The following is a 15,800-nucleotide window of genomic DNA, read 5'->3' as shown; positions in this document are numbered from 1 at the left end:
TGATTGGAACCTATTGGGATGTTAAGTACTTGTTTGTTTTTGTTTTGTTTGAGACAGACAGGGTCTCCCTGTAGCCCCAGCTGGCCTGGAACTCGCTAGGCAGACCAGGCTGGACCCGATCTCACAGAGATCCGCCTGCATCTGTATTTAGGAGGAGCAACAATGGAAGCTATCCTATTCGTGGGAGAAGAACCTCACTTTCGTCAGAAAGAATTAAAACATTTATTGGGCATAAATATATTACATATACACTACAGTTAGGTATTACATATAGCATAGTATTTGCAAAATCTATACATTAAAATTGATATGGCAGTTTTAATACAATGTATATGAAATAGTCTAAATTTACAATACAGGAAAAACATATGATTATTTTTTTTCTCCTAAAGTTGAAAAGCTTGGAATGTATGTCCAACAGTGAGGTAAAACACTTTGTCTTTCAATTTAAAGAATTGTGCGAGGGTAACACTCAAACACGTTCCATTAGGGCACTTTTCAATTTCGACATGAATACTGAATTACTGTAGCCAAGAAACAGGGTTAGAAAACACCAACATTTCAAGTTTGATAAGAACAAGGCAGATAGTATGCAAAATATCCTTTAAAAAAGTTTCCTTTTTAAACAAATTCTTTGAGGACAAAGGGTAGTTTGCTCAGATGACTGGAATTTCTGTGTCAGGGATACGTTTAACAGAACATCAGAGCCTTGGAGAGCCACTTACTCCTTCACAGGGCTAAAGGGCAGAGGGGAGCTCAACAGACACCTCATCTTACTGATGGTGTGTAATGGTAATACAGAGTTCTAGATCCACAGCACATACACAGACTTGTGCCACACAGAGCAATGGCTTCCTGACCGAGAGGATCATAATGAAGAGTGAGAAAATGAAGTGCTGTCAGCTCATTTTCACGCACTCCAGCTTTCTGGTGGTTATGGAGTACGAAAATCTCAGGAAGATCAAATATTCATAGTGATGGTGGCCTGAAGTATTATTTCCTTTAAAACAATTCAACCAATTCAGAGAATTCATTTATAGCAGCAATGCTGAAGTGTTTCAAAAAAGACTTTCCCCCACAAATAGGGGTTTTCAAAATTATTACACTGAATTTGCATTGTTTAAAAAATGCTTTCAACTGCATAAAACTGTCTCAGAAAATGCAGACTTAATGTCACGGTGGGTCAGATCACAGACATGGAAGTACGAGTTTTGGAAGGCCAGAGCTTTGGCAAAAATATATTTCCCTCGATACCATCAGTTTGCTAGTCTAATTACACTAATTACTCTAGTCAATAACAAAACAGAACTCTCCAGCACTTAACTACATCCATATAGGCACACAGGAATTCATTGATCTTAGCACTCTTCCAAGAGATGATTATGGTTTTCTGGGTACATGTAAACCTTTCAATCACTGATAGTGGAATTTTTTTTTGGCATTTAATGAATTAGATGTTCTTATCCTTAAAAACACAGGAAAATGTCAGAAGGTTAATACTACGGATGTTGCCAAGGAACAGGAATGGCCTAAAATTACAAAAGTATAAAACACACAAAAAATATAACATGCTACAAGGGAAAATTAGTACATAGTACATTGAAAATTTTTTACAATAAATAAAGATTGCACTGTAATTGGCATTTAAAGTACTGTATGCAGAATATAGTATAAATAAACCAAAAACAAAATAATGTTGGTTTCCCCATGACTTTGGTATGGGAATACTATAAGCTAGTACAGGATACTTACTGCATCATAGACAACACAGACCAAGCACAACATAGCAATGATGAAGAAAACCCAAGGAGCAAAAATATACAAAAAATAGGAGCGGGGGTCCACTGTGTCTGCTGCACCCTTTTGGAATATGGTTGCACCTCCAACTCTTTAAGTGTCCCTGAGGTACTGAACATTGTGGACTTCATATGAGTAATCCAACGACTTTGGGTTATAACTGATGATCTCGTGACTCAAAATGAACATGTGAGAGCAACACTGCACCCCAATAGCACCGGTGGATCCAAGATCTCAAAGCACGTACAAGCTTTAGAATCCCCATTTTTATCTGATTTGATTTCTCATGTCTGGGAAAACCGAGGCACAGAGAGGTAAAGTGACATGTTCAGGTCACGCAGCAAGTCAGTGACAGATCCAGGCAGAGACTCTAGTGGGCTCTTTGACCCCCAAACATTCTGTGCTTTCTGTCAGATACCATTCCGTCTCCACACGTGGCCAGATCAATCCTCTGGAAATCGGAACAACAAATGCAGATGATCCCTGTGGGCTTCAACGGTAAGATTTTCATCTGCTCTTACATTAATAGTATGGGCACTGAATTAAGGTTCTGAAATTCAACCACTTCACTGATACCTCAAAGAACAGCCTAAAGGCAAATCTTTCAAAAACAGTGAGCTGCCTGGTAAGAAGGCAGCTCACAATTGTTGGAATCATCGTGGACAATGCACGGAGGCCTCAACTGTCACCAGCTCTCGTCACATAATTCTGGTCAAACGTAACAGAATATAATAACTCTAGTGATTAGATTAGAAGTAGTTATATACAAAGACAGACAAGTTAAAGCAGCTTTTAAAGTAGCTGAACAAGAAAACAACTAACTATTGCACAATGCCCTCTTAAAGTTACTGCTATGGATTGGCGTGGTAAAATCTACAATGCTCCATAATTTATAGGTGCATTTTGGTTATTTGATTTCTTAGACAGGCAGCTCATAGTGTTAAAATCACAAGGGATACAGAGCAGTAAAACATATTGGATTAAAGTACACATTTTGATTTAAATGAGCTAAACACAATTAAATAACTGAGTGATAAGATGGTTCAGGGCGGCCTTATCCGAAGGAACACATGCTCTGAATGTGGCAGTACTCTGACAACATTGAAATCCCAGCCCTGTAACTACATACATTGTGATTCTGTTTACAGATGTAGATGATCAAGATAAAAGAAGTGACTGGTGAATATAAATTACTACACTGTAACACACACACAAATATCAAAGGCTTGCAAAAGACATCAGTGAAAACAGAATAAAAGCAAATTTGAAAACTTAAAAGCACATGAAGACTAGCTTTTGGTATCTGGTTTGCTTTCCTTCACGCTCTTCCTCCTCTTCTTTTTATTTATTAGTTTTTAAAAATCCAGTTTAACCTCTTTCTAGTTTTGCATCTCAAAAAGGTGTACCAAAACACTGACTTTTCCCTAGTGAAATCTGTAAAACAAGAGAAGCATAAAAATCAAAGAACAAAAGGGCTTAAAAAAGGGGCTTATCTGAATAAATGTGTCTATTAAAATGCGTGGCATTCCACTCATACCTCTAGTTTGCTGGATTGGTTTACTTCATTAAGAAGTACTGTAATATAAAGGCAAATAAAATGGATAAAGTCGCAAAGCCCAGCACAATGAGGGCCGCAAACTGTTCATCGGTTGGCATCATGCTCTTCATTTTAGGATCGTCTATGCGCCTCATGTCCCCGGAAAGCATGACCTCAGGTCGTTGTAATACAAAAGCCACAGAGGGGCTGAAGGCTCCGCTGAGCTCCTGAGAGGTGTCCACGCAGCGACGACATGCACACACACGGAACCTGTAGTCTGTGTTGCTCTGGAGGCCTGAGATTTGGAATGTGGCTTCTTCTCCCTTGTACACCTTCAAGACAAAGGAAAATCGTAGATCAGTGACAGGTAACACTGTGGCCTCCACAGAAACCATCAGGTGCAAAACGACCCATTCCCACCCTCAAGAGGTAAATACAACTCTGGAACTTGTTTTGCCTGCTGTAGAGTTACACAGAGTTGTGCTGGATGGCCTCACTAAGAAAGACAGAGCCGTGAAAGTCCCATGGTGCTGTGAGACCATTCCTTTCTCCCTGCTCTTGGCCTCCGTTTCCCCATGGCACCCCATGATCTCCCAAGTGTTCCCAATAAAGAGGCTGGGCCTGGCTGCCCCGGGAAAAGCACCATCTTCCTCCATCTGTGCCAAGCAAAGACTTGGCAGTTTTTGTGACGTGGCCTCTGACTGCTGCCATCAAAGGATGACCCCACTGCAGAAAAATCACTTACCAACCTAACCCAACAGAGGTGTTAGAGGCTTCTGGAAAAATGCATATGAACAATATTTTATCTACTTACATGATTTCTATGATTTCCAGAGCTCGCATGGCTATGTCCTTTCAAGAGTCTGCCTTGAAGTATATTCAATTTTCCAGAAACCCAATTCAGAGAATCTTGAAGAGAGACTCTGACGTTAATTTTGATGGACAGTTCCAAACCTAATTGCTTAGATGGGAAGTCTTGAAAAATATATTTGGAAAGCAAAAGAACACTATTTTTTCTTGAACAAATAGCCAAAAAGCTTAGGGAAACAAATAATTGAAAGCTGGGCATGGTGATGCTCACCTACAATCCCAAGGAGGCTGAGGCAGGACGATGGAAAATCTGGGGTCAGCCTGAGCTGGTAAGGCCCTGTCTCTCAAAACCAAAACTGAAACCGAACAAATAAAACTCTGAAGGGAATTTCTTTTTTAAAAATGTCATTTATTTTTATTTTATGAGTGTATTGCCTCCATGTGTGTTAAATGTACTCATTTAGTGCAATGCTCACAGAGGTCAGAAGAAGGTGTTGGATTCCCCTGGTACTGGAGTTATGGACAGTTGTTAGCTGTCATGTGGGTGCTGGAAATTGAACCTGGGTCCTCTGCAAAAGCAGCCAGTGCCCCAACCTCTGAGCTATCTCTCTAGCTCCTGAAGGGAATTTCTTAATGACAAGCATAATAAAAATTTAGGCTTCAATATATTGCCAACACAGGATTAACATCATCTTTTTTAACATATAAGCTAATATCAAGTATGGAACTGTGTTCTATCATCTTCATAGTGGCTTGACAAAGTAGATGTTTAGCAAGTTTTCTCTAATCAGACTCTCCAAATACTCAAGTAGACAGCCCTATCCCATACTGTTTGCAAAGAGGACAAGTGCCAGAAATAAGTAAATGTGACATGAGGCACATACACATGCACCCTCAGGACATACATGCACACCAACACCCATACAACCACCCAACGGAATTCAGAGAGAATTCAGTCCAGGAACAGCCATAATTGCAGAAAGTGGAATCATAACAGTGACTGTTTCCAGCGCATTGCTAGTACATTTTAGCATTGCTCAACAATGATTAGCAAGACTTCTGGATTAAGTAAAAACTAAAAATTCTGCGGGGCGTGGTTGTGCACGCCTTTAGTCCCAGTGGAGGCAGGAGAATCTCTGTGAGTTCCAGGCCAGCCTGGTCTACATAGTGAGTTCCAGGCCAGCTGGGGCTACAGGGAGGCCTTTACTCTCTGCAGGGAACATGATTCCAGGGTGCCTTCAGATCCAGTTTTCAGTAGGAGTGTCTATGTAGCAAAAATTTAAATCTACGGCGGGGTATTCCTGTAATCCCAGTATTCTGGAGTGAGTCAAAAGGATCAAGGCTAGCCTGGGCTACATAGTGAGTTTCAGGTCAGCCTGGGGTGTCTCAAAAAGACCAAAAAATAAAATAAAATAAAATAAAATAAAAATAAATAAATAAAAATTCCTATTACGCATTTTCTGAGGATTCTGATCTTGTACATTTGATGGAAACTGATTTGCTTTTGCACAAATAACCACAGCCACTGGGGATACTCTAAGTTCCTGCTACTCTATGTTCCTCCAGATTGTTCCCATGGCTTGGGGATGTTTCTACGTATTACCATTAAAGAAATATATGTTTAAGGTGCAAGAATAGCAAGAATGCTCTTACAGAAGAAAGAAGAGTGTGCTGTGATGGGGAGGCCTGCCTTACAGGTATCAAGATGCAGGATTAATCAGGCCTGGGTGACCCCTGCTCAGATATGACAGTTGTCCAGTGGAGAAAGAGATCACAGAAATGAAGCACAGAGGAGCAGCCCCAGCCTGAAACCCTGCACCTGCTGGGACACCTACGGGGTCTCCAGGAAGCCTGTGGGCAGTCCTGGATGATAGGTGGACCCCTGGATCTGGAGTTGGTTAGCCCTTGGCAGATTTCCAGATCTGACCTTGGAAGACTCACTCTCCCTGTGCCTCAATAACTTCGTTTTGGAGAGTATATGAATTATCTCAACTCTTGGCTGGAGAGACAGCTCAGTGGTTAAGAGCACTGGCTGCTTCTTCAGAGGACCCAGGTTCCCAGCATACATATGGTGACTAACGACCCTGTAATTCAAATTCCAGGGGAATCAATGCTCTCTTCTGGACTCTGCTGGAAGTGCACAACACAGGTGCACTTACATATATACAGTCAAAACACACACCAAGGAACCTCAACTCTCAAACCTGCGAGAGCTGTAAACAACACAGCACAGAGCAGCCTGGGAGGATCCGGTGCCCTCACTGTGCCTTTTCTCTGCCCTCACTGAATGAAGCTACCTATGGTCCATATTTTAACAACTGCTCACGAGACACAATGTTTCTCCTTGTTGTGATATAAAAACAGCTCTTTACGAAGTACCTTTATTTTAGTATTTTTCAAGAGGCCACATAAAAAAGTTGTGACTAGTTCTGGAGGTGTTACAACTATTAGATTCACATTCAGTCCTCATAGGCTTACTCAAGCTTCAAAGCCTCTCCACCCTAGGGCTAACTCTGGCGTCCTCATGCCAATGGATATATATGTACTCTTGTGGGGAAACCGGTCATATGTATGTCCCAGGGGAGAAGTAAAGATTTTTTTTTAATGTGTAGAAAAACACATTAAAGATTTTCAGTTTCAGAGAAAGAGTGGTGATCTTTAAAATAAAACGAAATGTCGCCTTCCATTTTTTAAAAATAAAAACAAATGGATGGATGTAGAAGAAGCCGATTATTTTACATAACTCAATGAAATAAATTGGCTATATTATAGCATCTTACTTGCAAGCCTATGGTCTCAATTATAAACTGATGGGTATTCAACACAACCATGGATTTTAAAATTCCAGATTCCAGAAGGCCAAATCAATGAAAATCAATCCATCAGCTGTGAAACACCTCAGTCTTGAGGGTGTCAGGCTTCTGAAGGTGAGAACCAACTCTCCAAAATGAAGGTGAGGCCACGTTCGTGGGATTCGTACTGAGGTTAAATGGGACAGCACACAGAGACCTCCTGAGATGGTGTCCTGAATGCAGCAGAGTCTAAGGAACAGCTGCATAATGCTATGTTGTGTAAGGAGAGTTCCACAGCTATGGGACTACACTCCTCTGATCTCCTTTTAGGGCAATCACGTGGTACCAGGGAACGTTGGGCCTATAGCAGTTTTGTGAATCAGCTGAAGGGAAGCTCGAAGAAGCTGACTCTGGGGTCCACAGCACGTCTCCGGGCACCAACCCAAGCAGTACTTAGAAGCTGATGCAGCCATGAGATCACCAGGTCCTCGGGCCTGTGCACAGCCATGGCTACGCTGGGGTGACTTCCCAAGGGACTTTGCTGCATTGCACAGGGAGCAAATGGCTGGCTGTGCCTCATCCCTCAGTTATCATTCATCAGGGGCCCCAATGGGCCTCTCCTGCTGCCTCAACCCAATTCAGGAGGCAGACAGAGCTCCACTTCCAGTAAGACTTTCGTATTGAAATCACCAATCATAATATTGTAAATAAGTATATATAACACATCATTTTTTTTTCAAAAGCTATTTTTGTTCTTGATTTGGTGAGTGCTATATTTTAAACTATTTTGAAGTGTTTTCTCCAAACCAGAGGGCATAAAATAATACCCAGATAAGTGAAATGAAGCCTTCCCGGGTCTTCGTTTTGAGTAACATACTACACGGCTGAAATCTACAAACAGCTTTTGAGCACCGAGCACAGTGCATGCTGGGTTGCTAGGGGCTGACTTGCATACCTTTAATGATGCTTGCCCTCTCCCCACCCAGTGCTGGAGAAAGAGATACCACTGCACCATGTCACCACCGCACAGATCTCATGACCAGACGGATGTGAGGCTCTAACAGTCTGAGTTACAGGATTCTTAGCCCCGCTTTTAGAGCAAGAGAAGCGAGGCTTGGCAAGATTAATCAATTCTTCCCGATCACTGGGCTGTGGGAGGCAGATGCGTCTTCATATGCCCTGTGGTTCAAGAAAGAACCTGCTAACATGTACATGAGACAGTGGTGGCAAATACCTCCGCTGTTCAGCAGACGAGGGACCCGCAAAGGTGCTGGGACCGAACTGCTCATCTGCCATGGGCGTGTACTTCTAACTCAATGGGCCTGCAAACTGAGTGCCGACTACATCAGGCACTTCCACAAAACAAAGCAACCAAGAGTGTATCAGTAAACCAGGTGCTACAACCAACAGTGTATCAGTAAACCAAGGTCCTACACTGGCACTCCAGGAAATAGAATATAAATTTACATGAAATTTTAAAAGTGAAATTTTCTGTTATGCGGGGTCATGGCCTTCCATGACATACTAAAATGCACCTACAAACAAAAAAATTAAATGATAGATTTTAAAGATGTCTGTTATCTATTGTTTTTGCTTTAGATTTGATCCTTTATTCATGTAAAACTTTTAAAAAATATTTTCTTATATTGGGCACGCTGGCATGTGCCTTTAATCCTGGCCCTCGGGGGGCAGAGGTACGCGGCTCTCTGTGAGATCGAAGCCACCCTGGTTCATATCGTGACTTCCAGGTGGGCTATGAGTAGGGAGACCCTGTCAAAAAACAATCAACCAAAAAAACGACAAAAAAAGAAAAAAATTTTATTTATTATTTTTATTTCATGTGTATATAAGTGTATTGCCTGCATATATGTTAAGTGTACCCAGGTCATGCAGTGCCCACAGAGGCTAGAAGAGGGCATTGGATCCCCTGAAACTGGAATTTACAGATGGTTGTTAGCTGCCATGTGAGTGCTGGGATTCGAACCTGGGTCCTCTGCAAGAGAAGTCAGTGCTCTTAATCACTGAATCATCTCTCCAGCCCCTATTCATGCAAAACTTTAAAACAGATGTGGTAGAACAGAGCTTTACAGTTAGTGCCAGTGTTCGAAGTCACTGAAACACATGTTGGGTGTAGACCATGCTAGGCTCTTCAGGGCTTCAAGAGAAAATCCTTCCTTACTGGGCCTTTTGTGATAACATGAAGGATCAGTATATAGCTTGGTACTGCTCTCTAATTATATATATATAAAATAATAAAATACATATATTATAAAGATACATTTATAGAGAGATGCTGTCAAGCTAAAGGCAGGCTGTACAGAATTTCAGATTCTTTAGAAGTTGTCTTGAAACAATACAGCAGAGCACCGACCAGCAATAGGAAATGTCTTCCTGTCGTCCGCTGACTCCATTCTTGTGTTCAATTCTTATATTTTTGTAAAAATTATTGCTGACTGAACAAGCAGACACATAATTCTGCTTCATTTCCTGTGTGTTCTAAACTGTCTATGTACAATCTGTGCAGTAACAAAGGTGAGTTGTGAGCATATAGACCAACTTTCACCCTTTTCAAGAATATTTTGCTGTAATGTCATTTGAAAGGAAGTTTAAGATTCATGAAAAAAAGTTTGGGTTTGGAATGTTCATTAAGTGGCAGAGAAAGACAAATATAAATAACATGCAGTTTAACCTGGAATGAATGTCTAGGTAGGGATTTACACTTTTAGTTAACAGATGTGTGTTAAATTATTAAGATGGTTACTAGCTGTGCATCATAATGATACCTGAACAAAGGGAAGTTAGAACCAAAGCTACCTTAAGTCAGTGTTTCAAGAGAAGTGTCAAACCAGCCTGGCCAGCAGCATCAGTGAGAGTGCCTGTCTCAAAAAATAAGATGGAAATGGGATGGAGAGACGGCTTAGCGGTTAAGAGCACTGGCTGCTCTTGCAGAAGACCCGGGTTCACTTCCCATGTGGTGGCTAACAAATGTCTGTAACTCTACTTCCAGAGGCTCTGACTTCCTTTTCTGGCCTCCAAGGTCACTGTAGGCGTGTGGCGTACATACATACATGTAGGCAAACACAGACATAAAATAAATACTTAGAGCAACTAAGGAAGAGATCCACCATCGACCTCTGGTGTCTGCAAGCACACAGACACAGATGCACAGAGACACACACACAGACACAGACACACAGTCACACACACACACACACAAACATATACACATATACACAGACACACAGAGTCACACACACAGAGACAAACACACACACATATACACAGGCACACAGAGACACACACACATACACACACATACACAGACACACAGAGACACACACACAGACACAGGCACAGAGTCACACACACACAGCACATTTAGTTTATAAGTTTTTGTTGTTAATACAAGAAACAGCAACACGGAAGGGAACTCATATTGTGAATCAGATTTTCTCCCATTTTATGTATTTGAAGCCTCAAGAGCTAAAAAAAAAAAGCAGCCTTCACAAACGATGCCAAGGTTTCCGAGGACAGGTGACAAATGAATTATTAAAACTGCCAGTGAAGAATGGGCCTCGATTTCCTGATGTAACATAACAATACTGTGTCCTGATTTTACAAAGCAGGTGTTATGTTCCAGAGGACAGAGCAGGAACCCTTCAGAGTCTGAATCCCCTGTGTCCAGTGACTTCATAGGGTGACTGAGAGAAATGAAGGCTCAAGAGATGTGAAGAACCATGAGAACGGAGTTTATCATCTGGCTCCAGGGGGATTATGGCTTATCTTGAGTAGGTTCACTTCACCCTGCTAGTTCTACTTACAGGATGGTCCGTGACAGAGTGGCACTGGCATCACCAGGAGCCTGGAGCCCCACCTAACCATCCCAATCAGAATCTGAATTCTAACAGGTTTCCATGTGATATCTTTGTATATTACAGGATGACAAGCAGTGACCTACTGTTTCTGAGTCACAGGGTTTAGGGACCCCATGGTCAGTGCCCCCGTATTGTTTGTGGTCACCTCATAACAAAGGTGGACAGGACACTCAGTTGCTGGTCCCCTCTAGAGCCACTTTTGTTTTCAATTACATGAAGACACACATTCAAGTATCACTGCCATCAAAGACAAAGGTACCACTTGGAACTGTACAAGCTTATGCTTGGGAACTGACAGTCTAGGGTGAATACCACTAAGCATGCGATGAGGCATAAAACACACAGGCTGGCGAACAGTGCAGCAGGAGTAAGTCAGGATGTCTGAACCACCGACTCCTAACAACATTCAGCTCCCGGCCAAGCACAGCTGCGCTCAGAGGCAAGCAGCCCACTCGACGCCAGCGAGTCCCACGTGCGTGTGGACACTAGCTCTTACCTGTTTGTACTCCGATTCTCTTCCGACCAATACCTGCAGAATGTAGTTAACGGGGTCGCCTTTCATCGGTGGTACCGTCTCCCATAAAATTTCACATGAATTTCCCTCTAACTGTGTCACTCGAGGTGCTGCAATACAAAACCACATATCTGAGCTCAAAATTCTAAATCTCACGTTAGCAGCCAATATTCTGTTACCGTTAGTGAGAATCTAGGGAGAGTGCAATGGTGCCTATGACAGCCTGGGGAGGGAACTTTGCCCATAAATGCTGCTGGTTAAGGCAAGAGAAGTCACTCCAGGACCAGAAAACGCATTCACAGCAAGTCTCTCCAGTAGCTCACTATTAGCTAGCTGGCGTACAGCACAGTTCCATTACTTTCGTCCCCCCGCTGCTGTGCATCTTCCTCATGGTTTAGGCCACTTTCCATGTGCTAGGTACTCTAGGGGCACAGAAGTAAAGATCGAATCTGTTTCAAAGGATCCTAAGACCCAGGTAAAGGCAGAGGGTAGCACAGTAGGGGACAGGTATAGGAAGAAACTGAGTACAAGACAGAGTAACACAGGAGGCTTAGGCCACACCTGGGTGAGGGTCTAAAGAGGATTTGAGGAGTGGTTGGTACTGAGAAAAGTCCCAGACAGCAGGCATAACTGAAAGCTTAAAAACATGTTATCTGGGTCAGAGAAATGGCTCGGCAGTTAAGAGCACTGTCTGCTCTTAGAGGACTTGGGTTCAGTTCCTAGTACCCACATGGTGGCTAGCAACCATCCTTAACTCCAGTTCCAGGGGATCTGACACCTTCTTCTGACTTCTGTGGGCACTGTAGGATACAGACGCACTTATACCCATACAGGCAATACACTTGCACACATAAAAATAACATAAAACATGTTATCCCATATTAATATTTACTTCTTACCTATTGAATTCATCTCTCTCTCTCTCTCTCTCTCTCTCTCTCTCTCTCTGTGTGTGTGTGTGTGTGTGTGTGCGTGTGCTAGAGATCAATAGACCAATCCCCATGTCTCACTCATGCTACACATAAGCACTTTGCCACTGAGCTACATCCCTGGCCCTTAAAATAACATATATTTAAAAAACTTTGCATAGCTTTCTGTCATCTCTACAGCCTAACTCAAGATCGTCCATATTTCCAACTAGAACGTGGAACTCCTCTCTGAACCCACTTATGCCTTAATTTCTATTACATACAGTTAATTCTTGAGAGGCACACATTTCTACTTGGCATTCTGTCACATGACATTATTTTAGAAAAATACGATTTTTTTTTTTTTAAGAGCCTATGTTGGAATTATTTGGTCAAAACTCCAAGCAATTATTGGAAAACTAAATAAGGAATCTCATCAGACCTAACAGTCTTCCGGCAAAGACGGCAATTTCCTGAATCTAAGAGCCAGAGAAAGAGCCTAGTCACTTGGTGTTCGGGGAAACTGCCCATGTGAGGTAAAAGCACCCAAAAATCCCAGTGCTGTCTAAACGTCTATGAAATGAATTCCAACAAGGATCACACTGAGAGGCAAAGTTAATGTCCCCAATATCAGACAGACTCCAGTCTGATAATTAGTGCCTGTGGAAACCCTTCCTAGGTGCCAGTAAATCAGCCCTAGCGCACTCAAGTTCCCCTTAATTAGAGCCCAGAGGCAAAGGTATACCAGGGGGCTGGGCATTTACTGCCAAAGCGATCCAGCCCAGCACCCACCAAGGGCCCATGTCACACAGAGAAGCTGTCAAGGAGCCTACAGAGCAGGGAAGTGGGGTGAAGGCACAGTTCATGAAGTAGCCCTGGAAGGAACTATGGTAAAGTGGGCAGAACCCAAGCCAGACAGGGACTGAGGTTCTGATGGCCCCCACTTCCTGCAACTGACTCCATGCCCTGGAGGTGACTCAGCTCCTTCATGTGGAAGCTGTCCAGGGGCAAACACAGGGGACCTTCTCCATAGGGAATACATGCCCTACCATCGCCTCAGGGCCATTTGGGCAACAGCTGGATAAAGCGTCAGGGACCTGCATAGGAACCTGATTCTACTGAAGGGGACATGACTCAGGAGTCCACGTGCAAGCCACAGGACCTGCATTAGAACCCGAGTTCAGGGTGAAGAGACACGGCTCAGGAGCTCATGTGCAAGCTTCAGCTGCTGCTATCTGCCCTGCCATGGAGGTCTGCTTTCCTGTGAACAGCTCCGGGGCTGGCTAGGGGGAGGAGGGCTCAGCAGGCCTGGTGGAGGAAGGATCCAGGAAGAGCAGCTCTGTTCACCCTTCTTGAGACAGATGGGGGAAGATTTAGTTATCTGCTGTCTCAAAACTCCACAGGGCAGGACCTGATTCCTTTAAAGGGATGAAGAAGGAAACCCCACAAACCTTGGAGAAACACTGATGGCTACGCCAAAGGCATTCCTCCAGGGTGAGGACGTGTGCCCACAGGAAAAGGCTGCTGAAGTTGCCCAAATCAGTCTCTGACTGGATGAATGCCAGTCTCTGAATGTCCTTGGGAAAGAAGATCCAAAAACCTTCCTGGGCAATCTGTCTTAAACTGACCCTTGCCTCTAACTCAAAGTCTGTCACTCAGATCTGTTCCTTCAGTCTGTTACCTTCATGGATGAGAATATCTCACTAGTATATTTGCAATAAGTATTTGTACATACTACACAACAGTCTCTCAGACAGCCCATCAACCCAAATTTCTTTTTCATAACTCTTTTGATTATACCCTGCTATTGATGGTCAGACTTGCATTTCCTACTTGAAGACTCAACTCTATTGTCAAAGGACCTGGTGGCAGGACTTACACACCTTTGAGGGTGGGAGGGACACTTTTGGTTGTGCTGAAGGTGTAGGTTTCTGAGAAGGGCCCTTCCCCTGCCTCGCTGGCTGCCTGGATCCTGAAGGAGTAGCAGGTGAACTCCGTCAGTCTCTGGACCTTGTAGGTGTGGCTGGGTCCTCTGTAGATGGAGATAAACCTGGAGGAAGGAGCAGAATCCATTAGCCATCTGAACTTCTCTTGGTGACAAATTGTGATAAGAACTCTTGGGATGGATCAGGGCTAACTTGATAAATGCTTTTCCTATAGTCTGAATCAACCAGTTGCTATGCTGTGGTGCAGTTTAATGTTTAATGAATGTTTATAGAAAAGAAAAGCACACACCGAAGCACATATTGAGAGTGGAAGGGCATTCTAGACAGACCAGTGGTTCATGTTTTTATTGACTAATAAAACCCAGAATTTTCAAGTATTTCATTGTGGCATTAACTTACCATCTGTGATGTACTTGGCAATGCAGTTACCATGAACTGCAATGAGATGCCTCTTTGCCCACATTTTCCAAATAACTGAGGCTTAGGAAATTCTTTTTGTGAATATTTATATAAGACCTCACAAAGCCCCTTCCTCAGTTGGCAGAAAGACACCTATGATTATGTATCTTTGAGAAAATATGTAAAAAACAAAAAAACTACCATGTTCAGAATTATCCACCAAGTCATTTAAAATAACAGAAAAAAAAAGCACAGGCAGTCTGGGAAGTTTAGACGGGCAGATTTTAGTTTCTTCTCCCATTGCTCCAGAGCCATTTTACTCTTCTCTGCTAATTAATACATTTCTAATTTTAAAATATATTATTAGTGGGGGGGGGGCATGCACGGAAACCAGAGGACAATTTGGGAGTCGGTTCTCTCCTTCTACCTCTACATAGGTTCTGGGGGTGGAATTCAAGTCATCAGACTTGTGCAGCAAGAGCTTTTACCCACCGAGCCATCTTGCAGGCCCCTAATTAATAGTTTTATGAAAACTAATTATACAAAATACAAATTAAAAAATAATGCCTTGCATTTTTAAGTATTTTCCTCAGAGTACCCTGAAAACTTAACTCCCCCAAATGAAACTGGAGTACCTATAACTATTAAATATGCTTCTATCACATAAAAAAGTTAACTGTAATACTTTGAAAACAACAATTTCCCACAAGTTCACCTTCAGGACTTGAATCTCACTGGCCTGGTACACTCTGAGAACCAATACTCAACTGACTCTAACAGATGCCCTTGCCCACACAGGGCACACCTGGCTTCTCGTGCCCCGGGCTCCCTAGTACCTGAGGACACTCTACTGTCTTTAGAAACTACTGAAATGGGTCAGGGACAGAATCACAGTTCAAAATGTCTGACTCTGGGCCTGGCTTGGCCCAAGGGAGAGAATTTATGCATTCATTTAGCAATAGTTCTTGAACATCTGGAACATCTGCTGTGTACTGGGCTCTGTGAATGTGAAGATAAATAAGGCCTGCCCTGAGGGTAAGTAAGGGTAAGTTAGCCCTGTGTGGGGGTGGGGAGCTCTTTAGAGCAGCAGCAACTTCAGCACATGTTGGGTGGAGGAGTGTGGATCCACAGACAGGCAGATGTGGAGAGAGTGATCAATTTAAAGGAAAACAAAAGCCTGTACGCCAGCACTTACTGTCCAGCATTCAGGTACTCATCAGCC

General features: G+C 42.9%; 1 protein-coding gene across 2 annotated transcripts in view; it reads right to left on the bottom strand.

Annotated features, from left to right (window-relative positions):
• Positions 1 to 211: 211 nt before the first annotated feature.
• The window catches only part of Fndc3b (fibronectin type III domain containing 3B), a 342,813-nt gene continuing 327,224 nt past the window's right edge, over positions 212 to 15,800 (bottom strand). The window contains exons 24-27 of one of the 2 annotated variants that reach the window (XM_029567042.1): positions 14,117 to 14,283; positions 11,308 to 11,435; positions 3,335 to 3,666; positions 212 to 3,231 (exon numbers count right to left, since the gene is read on the bottom strand). In XM_029567042.1, coding sequence (XP_029422902.1) covers positions 3,355 to 3,666; positions 11,308 to 11,435; positions 14,117 to 14,283 — 607 coding nt within the window. In that variant the 3' untranslated portion in view covers positions 212 to 3,231; positions 3,335 to 3,354. Of the gene's footprint in view, positions 3,667 to 11,307; positions 11,436 to 14,116; positions 14,284 to 15,800 lie in introns of both variants that reach the window. The other variant, XM_029567043.1, reaches the window with a different exon arrangement.

This window comes from Nannospalax galili, unplaced genomic scaffold (genome assembly GCF_000622305.1).
Source record: "Nannospalax galili isolate Female #2095 unplaced genomic scaffold, S.galili_v1.0 scaffold1021, whole genome shotgun sequence".
NCBI classification, from domain to species: domain Eukaryota; kingdom Metazoa; phylum Chordata; class Mammalia; order Rodentia; family Spalacidae; genus Nannospalax; species Nannospalax galili.
Note: the sequence above shows the minus strand (reverse complement) of the source record. Positions and strands in the feature narration are given on the sequence as shown.